Below are 23,003 nucleotides of genomic sequence, written 5' to 3' on the forward strand. Positions count from 1 at the left end.
ATGAAAATGTCTAAAGTTATTACAGCAGTCAGGTAAAGCGTGTGGCAACACAGTCCTGTAATAGGGGTGGAGAGGCGGCCGGCAGCAGCTAATGAAGGCGTCTCGGGGAGAACTAAGGAGCGTACGTGACACTACTCCTGATCCGCTTGTCTGAGGACACAGATCAATTAATACATTAACAAACCATTGCAAGCACTTAATTTTACAATATGAAACTGGCAGCGTGGACTTGCTGCCCCCCCGTCTGGAACGGCTGGTCTGCTCCATGAATTTCCTCTGCAGGTTCACCTCCACATGTGTCACCGGAGGCTGAGACGGTATGCATGAACGCAACATCGATACATGCAATATGAGGGCACACACGGAGAGCTGCGAGCGATTCCTCGTCCTCCACCAGTCCAACCTACTGATACAATTTGCAATAATACGAGCGAATCACAGCGGATTTGATGGAGCGTCTGCCTAAAGGGACTCCACTCCTGCTAATGACCGGCCCCTCCAAGCTTCCTGTTTTTAAGCCTTTGGATGTCTTTTCTCCTTTTTCTCGTGCAGATAAAAACAAAGCATTAATGCAGGGCCAAACACACCATGTGAGGAGCCTGCGGCACACTCCAGTGCGCTGGTCGGGAAGTCTAACATAAACCATTGCTCCTTGCCACGCCGTATATATCCAGTCTCTCCATTACCACCATCTCCTCTCGACAGCGAGGGCCCTGCACTGCTAAATTATTCATCACGCTGAGGGGAGGACAGAAGCATGCATGGTTTCTCCACTCCATGCCTCTTCCCTCTTTCGCTCTGTCTCTAACGTGAAGGAACAGCCGGGTGGAGAGAATGATATACAGCCGGTCTCTCCATCACTGTGTGGCCATGTCGCCGCCACTTTCTCCGATTACCACAACAGGGTTAAGTTGCACACTGGCAGACCTCGCTGGCTTACCTGCCACGCATATGGGGGGAAACGGTGGGTGGCACCCAGGGGCCCCATGCATAACCTGGGATGTCTTTGTATACACATTCATCTATATGAGCGGGCAACAGGGAAATGTAAGCCAAAGGTAATTGCCCCGGATAAGAACATCTGCTTGGTGAATAAATATTCTAATGAGGGGGAGCGTGCAGGTTCCCCAGACTGATGCACGGCTGACAGGCCTCCAGAGGGACCACAGGTAATGCTCACCACCTGCAGTTCAAACAGGAGGCGGTCCCACCCTCCTCCCGCCACTAAACGCTGGCTGACTGAAGCTGACACACACCGTGCAGATACCCAAAATGAGCGTAAATCCATGATCACGGACTGACACATGTGATGGGGATTTCAGGGCCCACACATGAAGCACGTAGCGGCGTAGCTGCCAGGGTGATGTCATCCACCGGTGGTAGGCGGAGTCTCTTTGAGGCCTGCTTTTCGGCCGTCACCATCTTGACTTTTAGCAACCACAGCTGTCAATACATGACGACAGGATCGTACCCTGAACGTAGATGGGACCACAATGTATCAGCTGAAGACTTGAGATGAGCAACCGAGATCATAAACTCAGTAGAAAAATGTTTGCTGAGGTAATAAAGTCTCTACTTGGCTGAGCAGGTCTAATAGGCACACTACAGTTCTCCCTGTACCCGCTGAAGGCTCCCCCTGCTGGTCATTAGAAAGAATGCAGGTTCCCATATTGGTTTCCTCAGTGTCCGTCCTCAGTGATGTCATCAGTCACTGATCTCTCTGGAATAACAATTAAAAAAATCCAAATAACAACTAGAACAAAGGAATGTACGTGGCTGTGGGCCTGAGGATGTTTTATTTATTTCTGTAATTTTGTTTTTTATGGAATGCTCTTTGTGAATTGATTTCCTGGTATAAAAGGGCAGAGATTTGGAATTTGTTTGTGTATATATTATATTATTCTCTTCTTTCTGTTGACAGTGAATGCAATAAACTATGAAAGAATTAAATGAATGCCCACCAGTGCTCACTCTGGCAGAGCGTCTGAGAACAGAGGAAATCCAGACTGTGTTAGGAACCCGAGCTGAGATCAGCACCATGGACGTTCCTCTAAATAAGAATATTCCATCAACCTCTCAAGAAGCAGTTCCACGTGTGAGCGTACGGATGGAAGTCAAAGGGACGGACCTTGAGGTCACTGCAAAACCCCTGGACAAGGTGCTTTTTAAAGACCTTCCACTGCGGACTGTCAAAGTGGAAGATTCTGCTGTAGCAGAGACCATCGTTTCTTCTTTCAGTAATAACATGGGCCGGGTTTGTGTGTGACCGTGTGACCGTGTGTGTGCGTGTGTGAGTGTGTGTGCGCGCGCGCGTGTGTGTGCGTGTGTGTAGAGCCTATCACAGCCAACATTGGATGGGAGGGGTTAGAAAGGTCGCCAGACCGACCACCACTCACAGCAATGGGCAATTTAGAGTCTCCAACTGGTCCAACTGGTATGTTTGTTTGATACTGGAGGAAGCCAGAGCACCCAGACAGAACCCACACAGGCTGAGAATCAAAGCCAGAGCCGGCTTGCTGTGAGGCAACAGTGCTAACGGCTGCACCAACATGCTAACGGCCGCACTGCGATGCTAACGGTCACATTACTATGTCGCCCATTTACAAGTACGAATCATCAAATGTAGTCAGGTCCTGGGTTCATACCGCTGAACTAGTCAAGTCAGTTTATTTCTACAGCACCAAACCCCAACCAAAGTTCTGTCCTGACTCTGTCCAAGTAGAGCAGGTCCAGCACCTCCCTCCTTCAATGAACCTCCACCCAACAATTCTCCATCAGCAGCACATCCTGCAACAGCAGCCACCAGAACCTTCCTTCACCAGCAGGAAGGTGGAGCAGATCCAGGATCAGCGGGGACGGAGAGAGAGCAGGAGAGCCATGTGGATTCTAATTCAAAATCCTTTAAACTAAGATATAATTTATAAGGTCAAAAAAAAGATGCAATCACTTTGCATTTCCCCCCAATACCACATGTGAATTCGTTTTATCTCCCCAAAATAGAATAAAGTACTCATGTTTTAATCCTGCCTTCAATCCTAATTAATCATGGTATTTTATATTTTACGTGTCATTTAGTAGACTGACTGGGATGAATTTGAAGATTTTTGTTTAAAAAAAATGAATCAAATAAAAACAACATTCCAGTTTCAAACAATTTAAAAATCACATGTTGAAATGACAAAAAAGCCTCCCAGTCTTCCTCCATTAAAGAGAAAACAAATAATTATCGTTCAACAAGCTGAGCTGCTTCCACATCACAATTCTGCACGCTGAATATTGGCTGTACTGATAAATGTGAATTTATTATCCATGATCTGAATTCTGTGACTTCTATACAGGTGAAAACACTCCTATGTTTTAATCACATTTCAGTGTTGCAAAAAGTTTGCATTCCTTATTAATCTGATGATAATAATTTCATTGTTGATTTAATCCACAAATTTGTTTGTTGCTGAAACGACTGCTCACAAACCTCCGAGCAGAAAATAAATTTAATGGATCTAAAACAGAGAAAGAGGCAGGCCTCAAACCCGAGAGGCTGGAAACAGAGCAGATTTTCATAATTTTAGTTTAAGTGACCGAAAGTGATGAAATTTTAATTTGCTAAAATGATGATCCACACATCATCGTCACTGACTGAGAAAACCTGATGGTATTTATGATCCCTGAGACATTTTCCTCTTAACTTTAGATGCAGGACAGGAATTCCTCTTCAGGGCAGAAATACTCATTTTTGTCTATTGATTCAAATATTATCTTCCCTGGTTATTCATGTATAAAATCTATTATTATTATCATTGTTATTATCATCATCCTCATCATCATCATCATTATTATTATTATTATTATTATTATTATCATTATTATCATTATTATTATCATCATTATTATTATCATTATTATTATTATTATCATTATTATCATTATTATTATCATCATTATTATTATCATTATTATTATTATTGCCTGCACTGGGATGTCATGTGACTGGTCTGTTCGTGGGGACTGGAATTCTGCAAAAATCCTCATCAGACCTCCTCAAAGCTGAAGTGGTTTGGAAAGAGAGATTTGTTTTGTCCTTCTTGTCGTACTCACATGAACACAAAAGAGAACACATTTCAAACAATAATTTCATCCTGATTATCGAAGCAAATCTTATTTTTTAAAGCACATTTCATAGACCAGGAGCAGCTCAATGTGCTTCAGATTGAAACCTCATATGTCCACACACACACACACACACACACACACACACACACAGAAGTGACCTCATGAGCAGGTCTAGAACCACAGTCTTTTCAAATGAATGTAGTTGAAGAGACTCAGTAACTCCACATGAGCAGACGGCGGCGATGAAAACTTTCCTCTAACAGGCAGAGAGGCGGCCGTCCGCCTCGACCAGCCGGGGTGGCGGAGGAGATCTTTTCCATGACAACTGAAAGCAAAACTGTGGATCAAGTGAAAGTAAACTTCAGGTCGTTTTCCAGCTGTACTCGCATGGACTTTTAGTTTCAAGAACGATCCTGGATGCTTTATTTCTTTCCTTAACGTTCCAATCATTTTTGGTCATTTTCAAGACTTTTTTCTTCTGAAATAATTCATGGAGCTTTTTAGGGAAGTGTTCATCTCGAATGGTTTTAGAACGAACCCGGACATATATGATGGTTTCAGCTGTGGATTTGCATAGAGGAGTGGGCTCACCGAGTGCACTTGTGGTTGGAGTTGTCGAGGGAAATAATAGTACGAGTCTATCGACAATCAAATGAGTTTAATGAGAAAAGTTACTTTCAACAGACTAAAAAGTAACAAATGCAGACTTTTCCCAGTCAAACTGTGATATAAACCTAACCAGGTGCTCTCAAACTCAGAAAACAAGGCCCCGGGTCACATGCACCGCTGCTTCTCTCCTCAGCCCACACGAGTGTGTGGACGTTGCTCCTGACGGCTGCCTGAAGCTGGAGGTGGTGCATCATCCCACCCTCACACAGGCCAGAAGAAAGTGGCGAGCCCCTCCGTATGAGCATCAATACTGCCAGCTGATGGAGGTGCCGAGAGGCCCCAACCGCAGCGAGGCCTCCAAACACTCAGCACCGCCATTTCCCCTCTCACAACATCCAGAAATCAAACACCTTCCTGTCGCTTCCACTCCACTCGCTAACAAACTTTTTCCTGTGGTTCAAATGTGAGATCATTTCCCCACTTAGAGGGAATCTGGCCCCAAAACATCCTCTCATCAGAAATCTGAGCTCCACGTCGATGCAGAGTGCTGCTGCGCTCGAGCTCAACACGCCTATTCACGTTTGGCTCAGCGGACGCTGCAACTGCAGCTCGAGAGGGTTGTCATTTACGGCAGAGCCGTGCAAGGAACCTTTCCTCCTGCAAATTTTCTTCTTGTCTCTGAAGTGTGAACTCACGATCCATAACTGCAGCACGCACACACACACACACACACACACACACACTACATATCGCTAACTGCATTACATCTGTTTACAGTAGCAATGTGAGAAATATGTGTTGCATTAGATAACAATTTAATTTAAAATCTACTTCTGCAAAGGTATAAAATACAAAAAGTGGAAGATTAAAATGATCCATACTAGCGAGAGTAAAAAAATTTCAAAAATACAAAAAGAGCACTGCAGAGGAAACAATCCAGCACATATGAGGGAATTAATTAGCATCAATGTGGAATAATTCTGCTCTAAATGTCTTTGCATTTGTCAGAAGATGAAAAAAGTAGGAGGCAGATTTAAACAGCAGAGCAGCAAAGACACAGGGAGACAGGAGGCTGTCCAGAGGTGTCCCCACAAGACCCTGACCAACATAATGCATGCTGGGTAGCTGTCAGCAGAAGTTGGTGGGAAAGTAATAATCTCACACACACACACAGACACAGACACAGACACACACACACACACACACGCGCACACACACACACACACACACACACACACACACACACACACACACTCAAACACAGGCCTCTGTAGCATCACCCAGCATCAATAAAACTCAATGTGGAAAAGCCATCACACACACGCCGGAGCAGCACCAGGACTGGAGACGTGGTCGGCCGGTACTCACCCAAAAGTACATCATCATGGTGGAGGCAGGGCAGCTGTGGGCGGGCGGCTGTGGGCGGGTGGATGGAGCAGAGCAGGGCCGAGCGCTGAGACCAGTCCAGCCAGTGTGGGCGTCAGCAGGAGTCCGAGCGTTTGGACGGAGCACGTTACTGGTCCTGTTCCACGGAGGCAGCCCTCCCTCTGCTCTGCTCAGTGGGGCTTGACTTCCACTCTTCTTCCTCTTCTTCTGGTGCCTTTTTCTCAACAAGCAGCAGTTAATTTTTTAAAAGCCCCGTGTGCTTTTTCTTCTTCTGAGCAAGTAAGAAGGGGGAAAAGCAGATGGGAGAAAGAGCTGGGGAGGTGTTGTAACCTCTTTTTTCTTTTGACACTCTTCCACTCCACTTGCCTCACCACACCACTCTCACACACTCCCTCCCTCCCTCTCTCTCTCTCTCTCTCTCCCCACGGTGCCGTCTCTTATTGGTGAATGTGAAATCAGTCGGTATACGGCGCCGAGGCTCAACTAGAGCAGCAGCAGCAGCAGCAGCAGCAGCAGCAGCCTGCGCTTGACAGCTGCCTCCAGCGTTCCTCCACCGCCGTATCGCTCTGCATAGAGGAGTGATGCGCTGAGCTAACCAGGATGCCGCAGACGGTACTGTAAAATTCAGCGTCCCGGGGAGTGGGTGGGGGTGGGGGGGCAGGAAGCCAGGAGATGTGGAGGAGGAGGGAGGGGGGGGTGGTGGTGAAGGTGTGTATGTGTGTGTGTGTGGGGGGGGGGGGGGTCTTGTGTTGTTGTTGATGATGATGATGATGATGATGATGATGATGATGATGATGGCGGAGGAGAACTAACTCCTCTTTCTTCTCCTGTGACTGAGAGGTTGAAGTGGTGGTGGCGGAGCAGAAGTGGGGGAAACGCTCCGTTCCTCAGTTCAGCTGCTGAGCTTCACTCTCACGTCGCTTCTGGTTGTTTATCAGGTGACGTTTTGGGGCAAATCACGAGCCGGGCTACACGAGCTCACATGCTGTACTGTGCTTTCCATCTGGTGGCTGTAAAGGGGGGAGGGGAGAGTGAGAGGGGGAGGGGGGCTATCTTTTAGACGGCACTGTAACAATGAGCCTGCCTCAGCAAATTTTCAAAACATATCATCAATACACGACTGGGAGCTTGCACTTTTAAATATTAACCCTGTGGCAACTGGGGGGGCTACAGAGAGCTCCAGCGGTTTTGCGGCATCCTCCAGCACCGGATCATCCAATAAAAGACATCCTGGGGGATGAGATAATTTGCTGTAGGATCCTAAAGAACATTTGCCAGCTATAGAGAACATTGGCGTAATGAAGAGAGCAGATAGTTATGTTACCCATCAGTATTTGCCACATAAGGAGGCTGAGTTAAATTTGCAGCTGGCTGCGAGCGAGTGGATACACAAGGGGTCTCATTCATACGGCGAAACTGTCAACTTAAATTTATCACCCATTTTATTTCCCTCCCTCCTTCAGGAAGGCACACGTGAACACTGAAATGGCACACTTGCAGAATTTTGCAAACATTCCTGAAGTGAACTGATAAATTAGCGTCATATAATTCTCCTCTATCTCACCATCACAGTCCGGCCTTTCCATCACGTCACACTCACCATCACGAACTGGGGCCGCATGCAAGGCCTCCATATCTTCATCCACCCAAACCCAATGGATTTACATTAGCAATCACAGAGAGGGTAACTGCCCCACGCCGCCATCCATCTCTGATGGGAAATAAAAATGAAATGCACTTCTCAGGCAACTCGGATTAAGGATCACGCTTTTATCAAATACTGAAGTCTATTTCAAGTCCCACTCATAAATAACTGAGGGAGAGAGGGAGGGAAGAGAGGGTGGGGGCAAAACAAAAAGCCGGGGAAGGGGCTGGTGGGCGCCACAGTCTGAAGCCGAGGCTTCTTACAATCCCTGTTTGAGGAGATTTGGGTGAAGATGTTGGGGAACAAAGCTGCTTTTCTAACGTGCTCAACGACGTTTACAAAAAGATGTGAGCGGCTTCCTTGACCATTTAAGATTTCCCACCGCCGTCTCGACACTCCCCAGAGACGCCACCATCCATTACACAGACAGAGCTTTCACAGAGTAGAGGAAGCGAACGCCTCACACAGAGCACCTAAAATGTCGGCCTGTCTCTGACCCTCGCCGATCTTTTTCCTTAATATTTCAGGATGATCTTCCCTCTGTTCTGCAGCTCGCAACATCGTCAGATCTTGTCGTTAAAGCAACTTCAGAGGGTGAAGACGAGCCGACATGTCCGAGTTCTCACTCTCAAGCCCTAAAGCTCCCAGCGGAGTAGCGGCTGAGGGCTCTCCCTACCCTCCTCATTCATCAAACATGGCGCCGCACCGCCTGGTCGCAGCTGCTGGGAGCTCCGGCCGGTCGGCTGCCGACAGGACGGCCTGCAGCTCCATCCTGAGTCTCTCTAATCACACACTTCTCTTTATGGAGTGACCTACTTAAACAAGTGGAGGACCAGGACGCTGGTTTAGAAGCCTGGTCTACAGGTGGGTGCTGACATTCCAGCAGGGCTGATCTTCCAGCTCCTCCACGACTGTGGGTCATTGTTTGGTTATTTGATAAGGACCCTGTACATGAATAAACATCCGTATATGTACGATACTTGATGTCGAAGCACTGCAGTTAGCAAGAAGGCTAATTGAGGTTTCCAGTCCTCCATCTTGTTTGAATTATTTCTTCTAATACTCTAAATATCTTTTCTGCTTCTCTCACAACACAACAGACAAATAATGCATGCATCCTGGCTTGAGTCTCGTTTGAACCCTCAAAATTCACATGGAGAGAGAGTAAGTTGGAGAGACCACCTCTGGTGAGGCCATCTTAGTTTTTTGGAAGTGGAAGTGACCATATTTGGACAAAAGGGTGGGGCTGAATCCCGTGGCGGCCCTGCGATCTAGCATATTTACATTGCACTGTAGCTTACAAAATGACATCATGCTGTACCGAGGACTCCAATCAGGCGATTAATACCATAAACTCATTAAGAAAATGTTTACTGAGGAAATGAAAAGTGAGATTATAGACTTCCATCCAGTCAAATTCTTTTAGCAACCGCCACCGCCTCGCAGTTGGAAAGGCTGAAGGCACTTCCTCATTGGCTTTACTTTTCACACCCGGAAGGTACATCCTGATTCTTAATACAATTAATATTATAATTTTATACATTTATTCAATCTTGCTAGGATGAATGGGTAAAGAGGACGGATGGGCTCTTTTGTTTTTGTTCTTTCAAAATAAAATGGAGCGTGTGAGCAGTTAGCATCTGTCTGGCTTCTGCTTCCTGACAGATGAAACAAACCCCCATGTTTGACTCCAGCCTCTCAAAGGCTGCACATCCAGCTCTGGAAATGGCCATGTTTTGCTTCCTCGCCCTGGAAGACATCATTAAACATCATTTGTAAGCATACATTACACTATACGCAGCAAATCGCCCATCTGCTGGTTCTGGAGCTCGCTGGCTGGGAAACAGTAAATCTGTTGTATGGCTCCACGTAAAGAATCCCACTAAACTAATGCCTCTGTAGACGTACGTCGAGTACATTAAACATAGCCGTGCTCACAGACTGTATGTAGTGTTAATAATGCAGTGTTTACATCTCGGCATTGAGCAGCCAGCACTGGCCCAGGGCTGCAAACTGGCAGGGCTGTGCAGTAATTAGAGGCTGTGTGTCGAGGATGTGAAGGCTGCTGCGTGTCATGCTGGTACCACTGGCGGGCAGACCCGGTGAGTCGACAGCAGGCACACCGAGTGTAACACGAGGCCACACTTTTTTGTCGCAGCGAGACGGCACCTTTGACTCCTCGAGCCCTGCGAGCCGTTGCTCAGCAGTGGAAGCAGGGACAGAGGGGACGGCGTTTACCCGTCTGAGTGGGCAGGTTGGCTTTCATGATGATTTAAGTTTCTGTACCGTTTTGGAAATGAGTTCATCGCTGTTCTAGTCTTCACTTCTGGTTTCATCTCAATGAAGGTTCCTTACGTTCAAGCCTCCACAAACCAGCTCGACACAACACTCAAAGAAAACCTCTGTACATTCACAGCTGATGGAGTTCCTAACTGTGGTGATGCTCAGGAGGAGCCTTACTGAGCATGCTCACCAGACGCACGCCCTGAGCGAGCTGCTTCCCCTCAGCCCTCGGCTGACATGCATGTGGGTTGATCATCGAAGGGTGAGGCTCACCCACATGACACCAGAACAAACGGATCACAAGCTCAGGGTTTGTGGGAAAGTTATCGCCAAAACTGCTAATCTACTGTTGTGCAGCTGCAGCAGTAACGAGGGAGGAGCCTGTGACCTAAGGGGCGTGTCAAAAGTTGCTTGTATTAACTTTCACTGCCACAAGATGGAGACAAATCTTTCATAAGATCACTTAAAAAACAAACAAGTCTGTTTATTTCATGGCTCCTATTATTGAATTAATCCTTATTTGCTTGTTTATGTGAAGAAATGATGGATTCCTTGATTGGGTTTGTTAATCACCAGGTGTAACGCTGACAGCTGAAGCACAGACAGCAGTCACCTGGATTAGTTGGATTCTAATCTGAGGCTAAATGCAAACTGCTGCAGGATGTTGTTTATTCAAATCTGCTCCAGTAATAACGGAGAACATCCATCCAAATAAAGACTGGAGGATGAGTCGAGAGTCAGGCCTCTGATCGGATGGATTCAACTGGTTTTCAATTGATTTTCTAGTTGGTGCCATTTTTGAGGCAGTTTTCATGACGAACTCAACTCTAAATTTATATTTTTTACAAAATCCATGACTACATTTTGTGTTGGAACTCCATTTTATCATCAATCTCTCAACAATAGTGCCAATCTTTTCGCATCTGTTTGCAAAAAAAATGGTAATAATAAATAAATAAATACATTGAATTCAGGGAAAATCCGAGCCTTCTATTTCTTCATGTTCGTATTTGACTCCATAAACTTGCACTGGCAGTGGTGAGAGCACCTCAGAGTGTTCCCTGTCAAAATAGACAAAACCTTCCACCTTGTCTGAAAGGTTGGAGATTAGCGTTATTTTATTTTGGTATTCCCTGAATTGGTGTTTGAGGCTAATTTTACAGATGCTCTCATACTGAAAAAGCTGTTTAGAGCCACATAAGACATCACCTTCCTTTCTAAGCACTAAACATGATGGGTAAACAGATATCAAGCCGCCCCGAGGAGACGTCACAGCCAGCATGCTGTGGATATATATTGTTCTCCCAATGTTCTCAAGACCACAAACTGGCGCACTTGTCTAAAAATGAGAAGCATTTCTGTTTAATTGAAAGCCAAACTCTGTATTAACTTGAGTATATAACACACACACACACACGCACACACACACACACGCGCGCACACACACACGCACACACTCACACACACACACACACACACACACACACACACACGTGCCCTACTGACTTTAACAATTGCGTCGGTCGTTTTGCAACAGAAGCAAACCCAACCAGAATCCTCGCAGCCTCTCGCATCTCCGTTTGACATTAATTGATAATCAAACAAGCCTTCACATTAGACATTTATGAGATCAGCTGAATTATCTATTTAATGTAACCCAATTATATGCAGCCCTTGTGCACCAATCAGCAGCAATTCCCGACTCATAAATGACAGCTACAACGACAGATTTAATCAATAATAAACATTGGTGAAAACTTGCGACCCGTTTAAAAGGAGGGTAATTAACAGGAAGAAAGAGGGCTGAGCTGGAATTCTCTCTTGATCCGCCGCCGCCTCAGAAGAATCTCTTCAGCTCATATTCCAGCACCAAAAGAAAACATTCAATTTCCCTCAGACATTAATTCTTAACACAAGCTTCGACTGCTCCAGTTCTTAATTAGAACTTTGTAATTTTTTTAAGCCGCTGCCAAAAAACTAAATTCCATGAATTATTTAGTCTGCCTCTCAGCTCAGAGCAGACACCAGGCAAGTCTCAGGAGGGGAGAAAACTAAACCATGTACGGCTTCACCTGTGCTGTCAGGCCCCACGTGGGCCCCCCTGACCTGGACCCCAGCTAAACAGGATGGAGGATGCAGGCGCCCAGGGTCAAGAAACTGACATGTTTCACTGGGTTAAAGGGATCAGCACTGAAGATGATCTTTCAATAGCTGTACATGCATCCATGACCAGGAGGATGACGTGACGGCTGGCCCTGAAAACGTCTTCCTGGATGCTGCGTTCGCTTCACCTTAGACAGTAAAAAGCAAGGGGAAAGCAGAGAGGAGTTCACAGTCCCGGTTGCCCTGGAAAGTTGACGACAGGAGGAAATGGCAGCATTAATGGCATCACTTGTTCTTAGAGTCACATGCGATGTGACTATGATGTTCTATGTTGCTGAGGTTCAAGCCACTGGGGGGCGCTACACTTTCTCCAGAGTGAGAGTCGCACGGGACTGAGCTTGTTGGTTCACGTGGCCTCTGTTTGGTCCAGCGTGATCATGTCCCAGTACCAGCCTGGCTGGGAGTGCTGGTCCATCATCTCATGCTGCTGCTGACATAACTGAGCCTGATAACATGAACCAGAACCAAAAAACATTCAAAACTGGACCTCAAGCCTTCAGAGAAACTCTCCTAAAATTAGAAGTTGCTGTGAGAGCGAGAGCCCTGAGGCCAGCTCAGCCAGACCCAGTGGAACATTAATGGCACATCTTTGCTCCTTCTTCAACAGATCCACCCTAAAGTGTACTGGGTCCTTCCTTGGCCCACGCCACAACCCTTCATCGGGTTCGGTGAAAATCGCTCTCGTAGTCGGGACAAACAGATGCACTGCAAAGAAACCATTAGTGGAGGTAGAAAGTCTGATCTCAGATCAGACTTTACATCCCTGCAAACGTCTGTCACATCCTGAGCGCTCAGCATCTCCTCAACATCAGCAGGTGTCGACAGAGCAGCCATCAGCAGCTCCATTGGAGACTCTCGTCCCAGTGCAACAGAGGCCCTGGAAACATCCAACAACTGGAGGTAAGTGAGGTCTTACCAGTCTTGTAAAGAGGGGCACTCCCAAATGCCAGAGGTGATCGTTCAGCAGTCCGCTGTACACCACGTTCCCGAAGACAGCGATGCTTCCTGACTTACACAACGTGTTTCCTGCGGGGACACGGAGAGAGACAGACGGACGTCATTGAAACAGACAGGAAGCAGCAAGGGACAGCAGCACGTTCTCCAGCAGCACAACATCTAACAGCTTACTCAATCAAAGAACATGATTGAACAGGAAGAGAAGTAATGCAACACTGATTGTTAGAACCATTGGTCCCAGAACCTTATTGAACTGATGTGTGAAGACAAACACAGAAAGTCGAAGCAGGTCAGTGACTCAACGACATCGGCACTCCTGCAATGACTGAAAGGATCCTTTCCAGATCACATGACTCTGCCACAGCACCAGGTTCCCAAAATCATTCAAACAGATTTGAGTTTTCAACAAGTTGGTCATGATCACCTGAGGCTTTCAGCAGGTAACAAACTACAGGAGAACAGCAGCAGAACTGCAGGAGACAAACTAGAGGAGAACTACAGGAGAACAGCAGGAGACCTACAGGAGAACTGCAGGAGAACTGTAGGAGAACAGTAGGAGAAATACAGAAGAACAGCAGCAGAACTGCAGGAGACAAACGAGAGGAGAAATACAGAAGAACAGCAGGAGAACTACAGGAGAACTGCAGGAGACAAACTAGAGGAGAACTACAGGAGAACAGCAGGAGAACGACAGGAGAACTGCAGGAGAAAAACTAGAGAACTACAGGAGAACAGCAGGAGAACTGTAGGAGAACTGTAGGAGAACTGTAGGAGAAATACAGAAGAACAGCAGCAGAACTGCAGGAGACAAACGAGAGGAGAACTGCAGGAGAACTGCAGGAGAACCACCAACGCTCATCTACACTGAACTAGAAATGATCAGTGCTATTTTGGGGGTAAATTAAAGTATCTTTGTCACGTACTTCAGAATCAGAAGTACTTCACTGATCCTCTGGGGAATCATCCCAATTTCGATGTTTCTGTATGATTCATAACTCGCTTACCTCGCTGTCATTACCACAGGAGGTTACTGTCATTCACTCGTCATGGTTCCATGTCTTCTAATGTGCGCAGGACCCAGCCACCCCAAGCAGGACGTCGGGCTTCTGGTGGTTGTCATCAGCATTTGACAGCCTTTAAACTGTGATTTCATCCAACAACAACCAGGAGTTTTGAGGCTGGTAAAATATCCTCACATCCTGCTGATTTCAGACCTGAAACACCCACCCAGACAGACTGTCAATCATCTGTTGCATCACTTCAAGACAAAAATCTTGACCTAGAACATGTTGCCATCAACAGAACCACACAGGAACAAGAATCTCTTCATTAACATTTCTAATTCTCCTTATGGCTTCTGGACAAAACCATCACTCTAAGTTTTTGTGTGTCAACATCAGCATTTGTCAAATAGAATATTTCTGAAAAATGGAATAAACTGTGGGACTCTCAGCAAACGAAAACCAGAATTTGTCTCAATGACTTTAACAAACGGGATTTTGGGTGAATTTCTCTTCCTTTTGCAGCAGAGGTTCCCTCCTAGAGGCTCTCAGGATAAATCAAGGTAACACACGTGGTCCAGTAGCATGTCTGACAGCTGCAGCGCGACACTGCTGAGACGCGTGGTGTCCACGGCCACCGAGCCTCGAACACGCCTCACCCTCTTAAAGACACTCTTAATTATCTCAGTGCCAATGTGCACAAACAAACACACACACACATACATTATCTCTCTCTCTCTCTCTCACACACACACACACATGTCCCCAGGAGTGTGATGTACTGCGAGCTGACTTCCCCATGTATGTGATGAATGCAGCTCAAGGAGCAGCAGCACAGCAAACACTGGTCCCCGCTGTAATTTCTGCACAAAGAAAAGCTGCAAAGGCTCACCAGGGGTGGAGCGAAGCGCTGCTGACAAGGAGCACATGCATTATTTAAAAACAAAAGTAAAAAATGCCCATTAAAGTGTCAGCGGTGCTTCCGGCAGTGCTCGGGCGTGGTGTGCGTATTACTGTTATTAATGGGCCAGGCGTGGGGCGCTGCTCGGGTGTGATTGCTCTGCTGCTGCTGCTATCTGCACACCGAGCCTCCTCCTGGTTCCCATCTCTGCTGTGTGTGTGTGTGTGTGTGTGTGTGTGTGTGTGTGTGTGTGTGTGTGTGTGTGTGTGTGTGTGTGTGTGTATGCGCACAAGAGAAGAGGAAGAGTTAAAGAGCGGGATGCCGACAGAGATGGAGAGACACGGTGAGACCCCGGGTGCAAAGTCAATGAGCTCCTACAGTTAATATCATCTCCCATTATTGAATGCTTATTAAGACCAAGAGACCCTGTCAGACAAATAGGAGGACCGGCGCTTTTATCAAAGTCCGATTGGCCGTCACAGCCTCGTTTGGAAAAATGCTGGGAATGTCGTCAGCACGTTGAAAATAAGCGCACATCATTTTTCTTTGCAGCTGAAGATCAAAGGATATACATTACAGCGACTGACACAGCAGAATGAGGTCATGGTGCACGTGGTCATGACAGCCGGGTAAACGGGCGCTGCGCCACCGGGCCACACACCGGTGATGTCGCTGCTAGCAGAGGGAGGTCCTTCTAACAGACAAAACACTTTTAAAGAAAGAATTGCAATATTGAAGTCGGTCAATAGTCGGTGTGTTGCCGGGTCGACTATGGAACAAGTGCGCACTTCTACAGCTCGATTACTGAGGAAGTACTGAGCCACGCCAGTAGAGAGCCTGGATAATACTCATCATCATGATGTCACACAGAGGAAGGCTCGCCACACCAGACTGCACCCACTGAAGTCTGGGGATGTCTAAACAAACAGGCGCACATCCTGAACTCAAAAAAGATTTTGAAAATATCAGAAAGGCATTAATTGTTTCTTAAGACAGAAAACCTCTGATGACTGTTCGATGTCTGAGAGGAGGGAGGGTCCGGAGGCTTCCAGGGTCCTGATGGAGGCCGGCCTCACCAATTCAGAATTGTGAAGTAAAGTGTGTGACTTCAAGTTTGTTTGTGTGTGCGCATGTGTGTTTGTGTGTATGTGTGCTTGTTCATGTGTGTGCGTGTGTGTTTGTGTGTTTATCTGTATATGTATGCGTGCGTGTGTTCACGCATGCGTGCATGCGTGCGTGCGTGCGTGCGTGCGTGCGTGCGTGCGTGCGTGCGTAGAGGCAGGGGAATCCAAACCACTTTGCATTATTAACAACATGGACTTTTTATTTCTTGCTCCATTTTTATTCTTCGAAAAGTTGCATTTGACTGCAGGCATCAAAGCATTTAAGGGCCAAATCAGCGGCTGTGATTGGGCTGAGCAGGGCAGCCTGCTGGAGTCCGGCTGAGAGTGAGAGCTCGGCCAGCATCGACTTCAAGGCTGGAGCTTCCAGCACGTCAGGGCTGAACCTTCTTATGCATTTTTCAGACCACGGAGAAGAAGGAACACTCAGATTAATCCTTGAATGGAAAAACCTGTTAAAGTAGCTTTTCAGTGTTCACTGCATGAGAGATGTTACATGGATCGGCCTGCAAACTGTCCATTTATGAATTATGTAAGCCTTTTTTAACAAGCCAAAATAATTGTGCTTTGAGAGTTGAGTACTTTAACCTGTTCCCACCACAGAACGGTGTCCTTCAAGAACTTGCTCAGAGTTATCATTCATACATGGACGCAAGAGTTGCTGCATTAGAATCAGAATATAAATAAAACTTGAGGCAAGCTGATGCCCAGTAGGACAACTTCACACTAGCAGATCTCTTTTGCACTTCTAACCAAGAAACACAATCTCTCGGATTATTACACTGAAGTCCAGAACTAGAGCGTATTCCTCCGCCAAGGTCAGGTGACATCATCAGATCCAGCTCTGGATCAGTTCCAAAATCGAATCCTATTGTTCCTCAAACTCATTTCTATCATTCTACCAAATTTAATCAAATTCATCCACAACTTTTTGGCTGCTCTCTCGCTCTCTCTCTCTCTCACACACACACACACACACACACACACACACACACACACACACACACACACACACATTGAGAGAAAGCAGGACAGCAAACTGGTCCGTGATTAAAATTAAAATATGAATAAAACTTGACGCCTGTACGACGTCATATTGCAGTGGCAGCCCAGATGAGTGACACTGAAAGTGCCATGTAGAGCCGGAGGCCAATCAGAAAGATAGAGGGAAGTGATGTCATCAGGTGCAGTACAGCTCTAAGGGGCTATTGAACCTGTGTTCCACTGTCAAGTGACGAACAACAGAGTTGAACGAGGCCGACTCAGGAGCCTGTGACTGTGTTCATGAGAGTTCAGCCATGAATGAAGGTGAAAAGCTTTGCGGGATGAAAATGCAGTAAATGAAAAAGTATCAAAGTATCAGAGTGTCAGAGTATCAGAGTATCAGTATCAGAGTATCAGTATCAGAGTGTCAGAGTATCAGAGTATCAGAGTGTAAGAGTATCAAAGTGTCAGAGTATCAGAGTGTCAGAGTATCAGAGTGTCAGAGTATCAGAGTGTCAGAGTGTCAGAGTGTCAGAGTGTCAGTGTCAGAGTATCAGAGTGTCAGAGTATCAGAGTGTCAGTGTCAGAGTATCAATATCAGAGTATCAGCATCAGAGTATAAGTATCAGAGTATCAGAGTGTCAGAGTATCAGAGTGTCAGAGTATCAGAGTATCAGTATCAGAGTGTCAGAGTGTCAGAGTGTCAGAGTATCAGAGTGTCAGAGTGTCAGAGTGTCAGAGTGTCAGAGTATCAGAGTGTCAGAGTATCAGAGTGTCAGAGTATCAGAGTATCAGTATCAGAGTATAAGTATCAGAGTGTCAGAGTGTCAGAGTGTCAGAGTATCAGAGTGTCAGAGTGTCAGAGTGTCAGAGTATCAGAGTGTCAGAGTGTCAGAGTATCAAAATATCAGAGTGTCAGAGTATCAGAGTGTCAGAGTATCAGAGTGTCAGAGTATCAGAGTGTCAGAGTGTCAGAGTATCAGAGTGTCAGAGTATCAGAGTGTCAGAGTATCAGAGTATCAGTATCAGAGTATAAGTATCAGAGTGTCAGAGTGTCAGAGTGTCAGAGTATCAGAGTGTCAGAGTGTCAGAGTGTCAGAGTATCAGAGTGTCAGAGTGTCAGAGTATCAAAATATCAGAGTGTCAGAGTATCAGAGTATCAGAGTGTCAGAGTGTCAGAGTGTCAGAGTATCAGAGTGTCAGAGTGTCAGAGTATCAGAGTGTCAGAGTGTCAGAGTGTCAGAGTATCAGAGTGTCAGAGTGTCAGAGTATCAAAATATCAGAGTGTCAGAGTATCAGAGTGTCAGAGTATCAGAGTGTCAGAGTATCAGAGTGTCAGAGTGTCAGAGTATCAGAGTGTCAGAGTATCAGAGTGTCAGAGTATCAGAGTATCAGTATCAGAGTACAAGTATCAGAGTGTCAGAGTGTCAGAGTGTCAGAGTATCAGAGTGTCAGAGTGTCAGAGTGTCAGAGTATCAGAGTGTCAGAGTGTCAGAGTATCAAAATATCAGAGTGTCAGAGTATCAGAGTATCAGAGTGTCAGAGTGTCAGAGTATCAGAGTGTCAGAGTGTCAGAGTATCAGAGTGTCAGAGTGTCAGAGTGTCAGAGTGTCAGAGTATCAGAGTGTCAGAGTGTCAAAGTATCAGAGTATCAGTGTCAGAGTATCAGAGTATCAGAGTGTCAGAGTGTCAGAGTATCAGAGTGTCAGAGTGTCAGAGTATCAGAGTGTCAGAGTGTCAGAGTGTCAGAGTATCAGAGTGTCAGAGTATCAGAGTGTCAGAGTGTCAGAGTGTCAGAGTATCAGAGTGTCAGAGTGTCAGAGTGTCAGAGTATCAGAGTGTCAGAGTGTCAGAGTGTCAGAGTGTCAGAGTGTCAGAGTATCAGAGTGTCAGAGTGTCAGAGTGTCAGAGTGTCAGAGTATCAGAGTGTCAGAGTGTCAAAGTATCAGAGTATCAGTGTCAGAGTATCAGAGTATCAGAGTGTCAGAGTGTCAGAGTATCAGAGTGTCAGAGTGTCAGAGTATCAGAGTGTCAGAGTGTCAGAGTATCAGAGTGTCAGAGTGTCAGAGTATCAGAGTATCAGAGTGTCAGAGTGTCAGAGTGTCAGAGTATCAGAGTGTCAGAGTATAAGAGTATCAGAGTGTCAGAGTATCAGAGTGTCAGAGTATCAGAGTATCAGAGTGTCAGAGTATCAGAGTATCAGTATCAGAGTGTCAGAGTATCAGTGTCAGAGTGTCAGAGTATCAGAGTATCAGAGTGTCAGAGTATCAGAGTGTCAGAGTATCAGAGTATCAGAGTATCAGAGTATCAGAGTGTCAGAGTATCAGAGTGTCAGAGTATCAGAGTATCAGAGTATCAGAGTGTCAGAGTGTCAGAGTATCAGAGTGTCAGTGTCAGAGTATCAGAGTTTCAGAGCGTCAGAGTGTCAGAGTATCAGAGTATCAGAGTATCAGAGTGTCAGAGTATCAGAGTGTCAGAGTATCAGAGTGTCAGAGTATCAGAGTGTCAGAGTATCAGAGTATCAGAGTATCAGAGTGTCAGAGTGTCAGAGTATCAGAGTGTCAGAGTATCAGAGTGTCAGAGTATCAGAGTGTCAGAGTATCAGAGTGTCAGAGTATCAGAGTGTCAGAGTGTCAGAGTATCAGAGTATCAGAGTGTCAGAGTATCAGAGTGTCAGAGTATCAGAGTATCAGAGTATCAGAGTGTCAGAGTGTCAGAGTATCAGAGTGTCAGAGTATCAGAGTATCAGAGTATCAGAGTGTCAGAGTGTCAGAGTATCAGAGTGTCAGTGTCAGAGTATCAGAGTGTCAGAGCGTCAAAGTATCAGAGCGTCAGAGTGTCAGAGTGTCAGAGTATCAGAGTGTCAGAGTGTCAGAGTATCAGAGTGTCAGTGTCAGAGTATCAGAGTTTCAGAGCGTCAAAGTATCAGAGTGTCAGAGTGTCAGAGTATCAGAGTGTCAGAGTATCAGAGTTTCAGAGCGTCAAAGTATCAGAGTGTCAGAGTGTCAGAGTATCAGAGTGTCAGAGCGTCAAAGTATCAGAGTGTCAGAGTATCAGAGTGTCAGAGTATCAGAGTGTCAGAGTATCAGTATCAGAGTGTCAGAGTATCAGAGTGTCAGAGTATCAGAGTATCAAAATATCAGAGTGTCAGAGTATCAGAGTGTCAGAGTATCAGAGTGTCAGTGTCAGAGTATCAGAGTTTCAGAGTATCAGAGTGTCAGAGTGTCAGTGTCAGAGTATCAGAGTGTCAGAGTATCAGTATCAGAGTGTCAGAGTATCAGTATCAGAGTGTCAGAGTGTCAGAGTATCAGTATCAGAGTGTCAGAGTATCGGAGTGTCAGAGTATCAGAGTGTCAGAGTATCAGAGTATCAGAGTATCAGAGTGTCAGAGTATCAGAGTGTCAGAGTATCAGAGTATCAGAGTATCAGAGTGTCAGAGTATCAGAGTATCAGAGTGTCAGAGTATCAGAGTGTCAGAGTATCAGAGTATCAGAGTATCAGAGTGTCAGAGTATCAGAGTATCAGAGTATCAGAGTGTCAGAGTATCAGAGTATCAGAGTATCAGAGTATCAGAGTGTCAGAGTATCAGAGTATCAGATCTGGAGGAATGAATATCACTGGTCCCTGGACTGCCACAACAAAATGTACTAAATAAATTCAATGGATTAACAGAAGAGCTGCTTTGATGATATGATGTATCTGATTCATACCTGATCGATACCTGATTGATACCTGATCGATACCTGATTGACACCTGATCGATACCTGATCGATACCTGATTCATACCTGATCGATACCTGATCGATACCTGATTGATACCTGATTGATACCTGATTCATACCTGATTCATACCTGATTGATACCTGATGGATCAGCAGCATAATGACAAACTGTTGTATGATAATGTATACAATTGCATCACAAAGCTTCATGTGAACAGCATGATTAATTCCTGCAAATGTGGAGTCATGTGATGGGTCGTGTGTGTGTGTGTGTGTGTTTGTGTAGGTGTGTGTGTGTGTGTGTGTAGGTGTGTGTGTGTGTGTGTGTGTAGGTGTGTGTGAGGTAGGTCACTTTAAGCATTCAAACTCCAGAATGTGCAGCTCATTTCTAGCAACGAGGCACATTGCTGCAATGCAATAAGGGAAAACAACACATTTAATAATTCAGGCCCTGAGACCGTGAGGAGGGTGAGATGGAGGGGGGGTGGTGGTGTGTGTGTGTGTGTGGGGGGGGGGGGGGGGGGGTGTTGGAGGCAAGACATCTTAAAGTACTGCAGAATGGCTCATTTAGCTCCTGCTACGCATTATTAAAGTTGTATTGAACCCCCTCCTGGGTCTTTCCCAAAGTTTTTTTTTTTCATTTTCCTTTCCTCTTTCCCCAAAGCCTGCGAGGTAACCAATAACAGCAACCAACATTTATAAAGGACAAAAGTATCCTGCACCTTAGAGGGGGAGGTAAACAATGGTGTAGCTCTTAATCTCTTTTTCTCCCTGTCCTCACCGCTCAGTAGTCCTCCGGTCCGAAATCTGTCAGCGCTTTATCCTGTTTGAAGCGCTGTACGCAGCCTCCGCTGTCCAGATTATTTTCTGCCTGAGCTCAGCCCACGATGCATAAAAAATGTGGGGAATGAACCTTGTATGGAATCAAATTGAGTAATAAAATCGTGTTCGCCGTGGCACTGATGGACGCATGATGGTACCGTTAAGGACGTGTTCAAAGGTACCGTAAATTGCCTCTGAGCCTGATGGCAGTTTCCCAAGTAAAGAAAATGAGTACAAATGCAGATGCAGGAGAAAAATGCAAGCAAGCTAAAATTCATTTGTGCTTATTTTTGGTTGAAAAAGAAATGTACATCACCAGAAAGCACACTGCGGCAGAGCATGGTAGCCTCTGCAGCTGAAGTCGTGTGACATCGTCGCGATGGCTCTTAATTCCAGCTTTAGGACATTACTGTGTCACATTGTGCATCTAAAAACATGGCACGGTGCAAACAGACAGGAATCTATCACCACTGCAACAGCAGCTGCAGGGCGGCGCTGACGAGCTGGCGTTGTCGAATTTAATGACGTCACATAAAATGTTCAAACATCTTCAGCTCATTTCGTCACGGACCTCATTTATTTTTGATTCATTTTGAGTTTAGGCACTCATTCCTACATCGCTCTGTCAATGCACCGAGGCGTCAGCTAGCAGTACGAGTGCCGCACTCCGAGGCGACCAGGTGCTACGTCCTGCCTGTGGGGGGGGGGGTCATCAAGCCAGGAGTTGGCTGGTGACTACAGTGAGTGAGCACCTCCAGCAGCAGCGAGACCAGGGCACGTGAATATTTACATACGTGGTGGTTGTCTCTCGCCCAATGCTTGCTGGCAGCAAGTTGAACCAAGCAGCCAACCTCCAGTTCCAGCGCGTCTGGGAATCTTCAGTGTGGTTGAAGGCAACCAGGCCAAGAGTGAGTTCTCCCCTACAGGACAGGACAGCGACTCTGGAGCTCCTTCCACAGTCGCCGCCTCACCACCTTTGCTGGTGTCAGAAATAAGCATTTATTTGTTGTCTGGTGACAGTGAATTATTCACCACAGTCACTTCGATTTACATCTTCTCTAGACAACCAGTATCATTTGCTACTATAAACATGTAATCAGTTGTAAAGTTTCATGTCTATCAAATAGCAGGTGAACAACACTGATTTCTCATAAAAAACCAAAAACGATGTATCAGCCAATCAAAACACGTCTCACACGCCACCGCGTCCTCTCCTGTCTGACCTCCTGGTTCCTGTCTCCAGCTCTCACAGCGGTGCAGCTTGATTTAAGATCTCTGCAGCAGTTTATGGTGTATAT

At 46.0% G+C, this 23,003-nt stretch overlaps 1 protein-coding gene across 12 annotated transcripts in view; it reads right to left on the reverse strand.

The window, feature by feature from the left end:
* The window catches only part of LOC147244538 (RNA binding protein fox-1 homolog 3-like), a 396,055-nt gene that overhangs the window by 126,224 nt on the left and 246,828 nt on the right, over positions 1-23,003 (reverse strand). For 9 of the 12 annotated variants that reach the window (XM_086186201.1, XM_086186203.1, XM_086186197.1 and 6 more), the window contains one exon: positions 13,113-13,222. In XM_086186201.1, coding sequence (XP_086042327.1) covers positions 13,113-13,222 — 110 coding nt within the window. Of the gene's footprint in view, positions 1-6,087; positions 7,116-7,705; positions 7,817-13,112; positions 13,223-23,003 lie in introns of those variants that run through there. The other 3 variants (XM_086186204.1, XM_086186206.1, XM_086186205.1) reach the window with 3 other exon arrangements.

The sequence above is a fragment of the Aulostomus chinensis genome, chromosome 18 (genome assembly GCF_037954235.1).
Source record: "Aulostomus chinensis isolate RoL2024-O1b breed Wild chromosome 18, RoL_Achi_v1.0, whole genome shotgun sequence".
NCBI classification, from domain to species: Eukaryota; Metazoa; Chordata; class Actinopteri; order Syngnathiformes; family Aulostomidae; genus Aulostomus; species Aulostomus chinensis.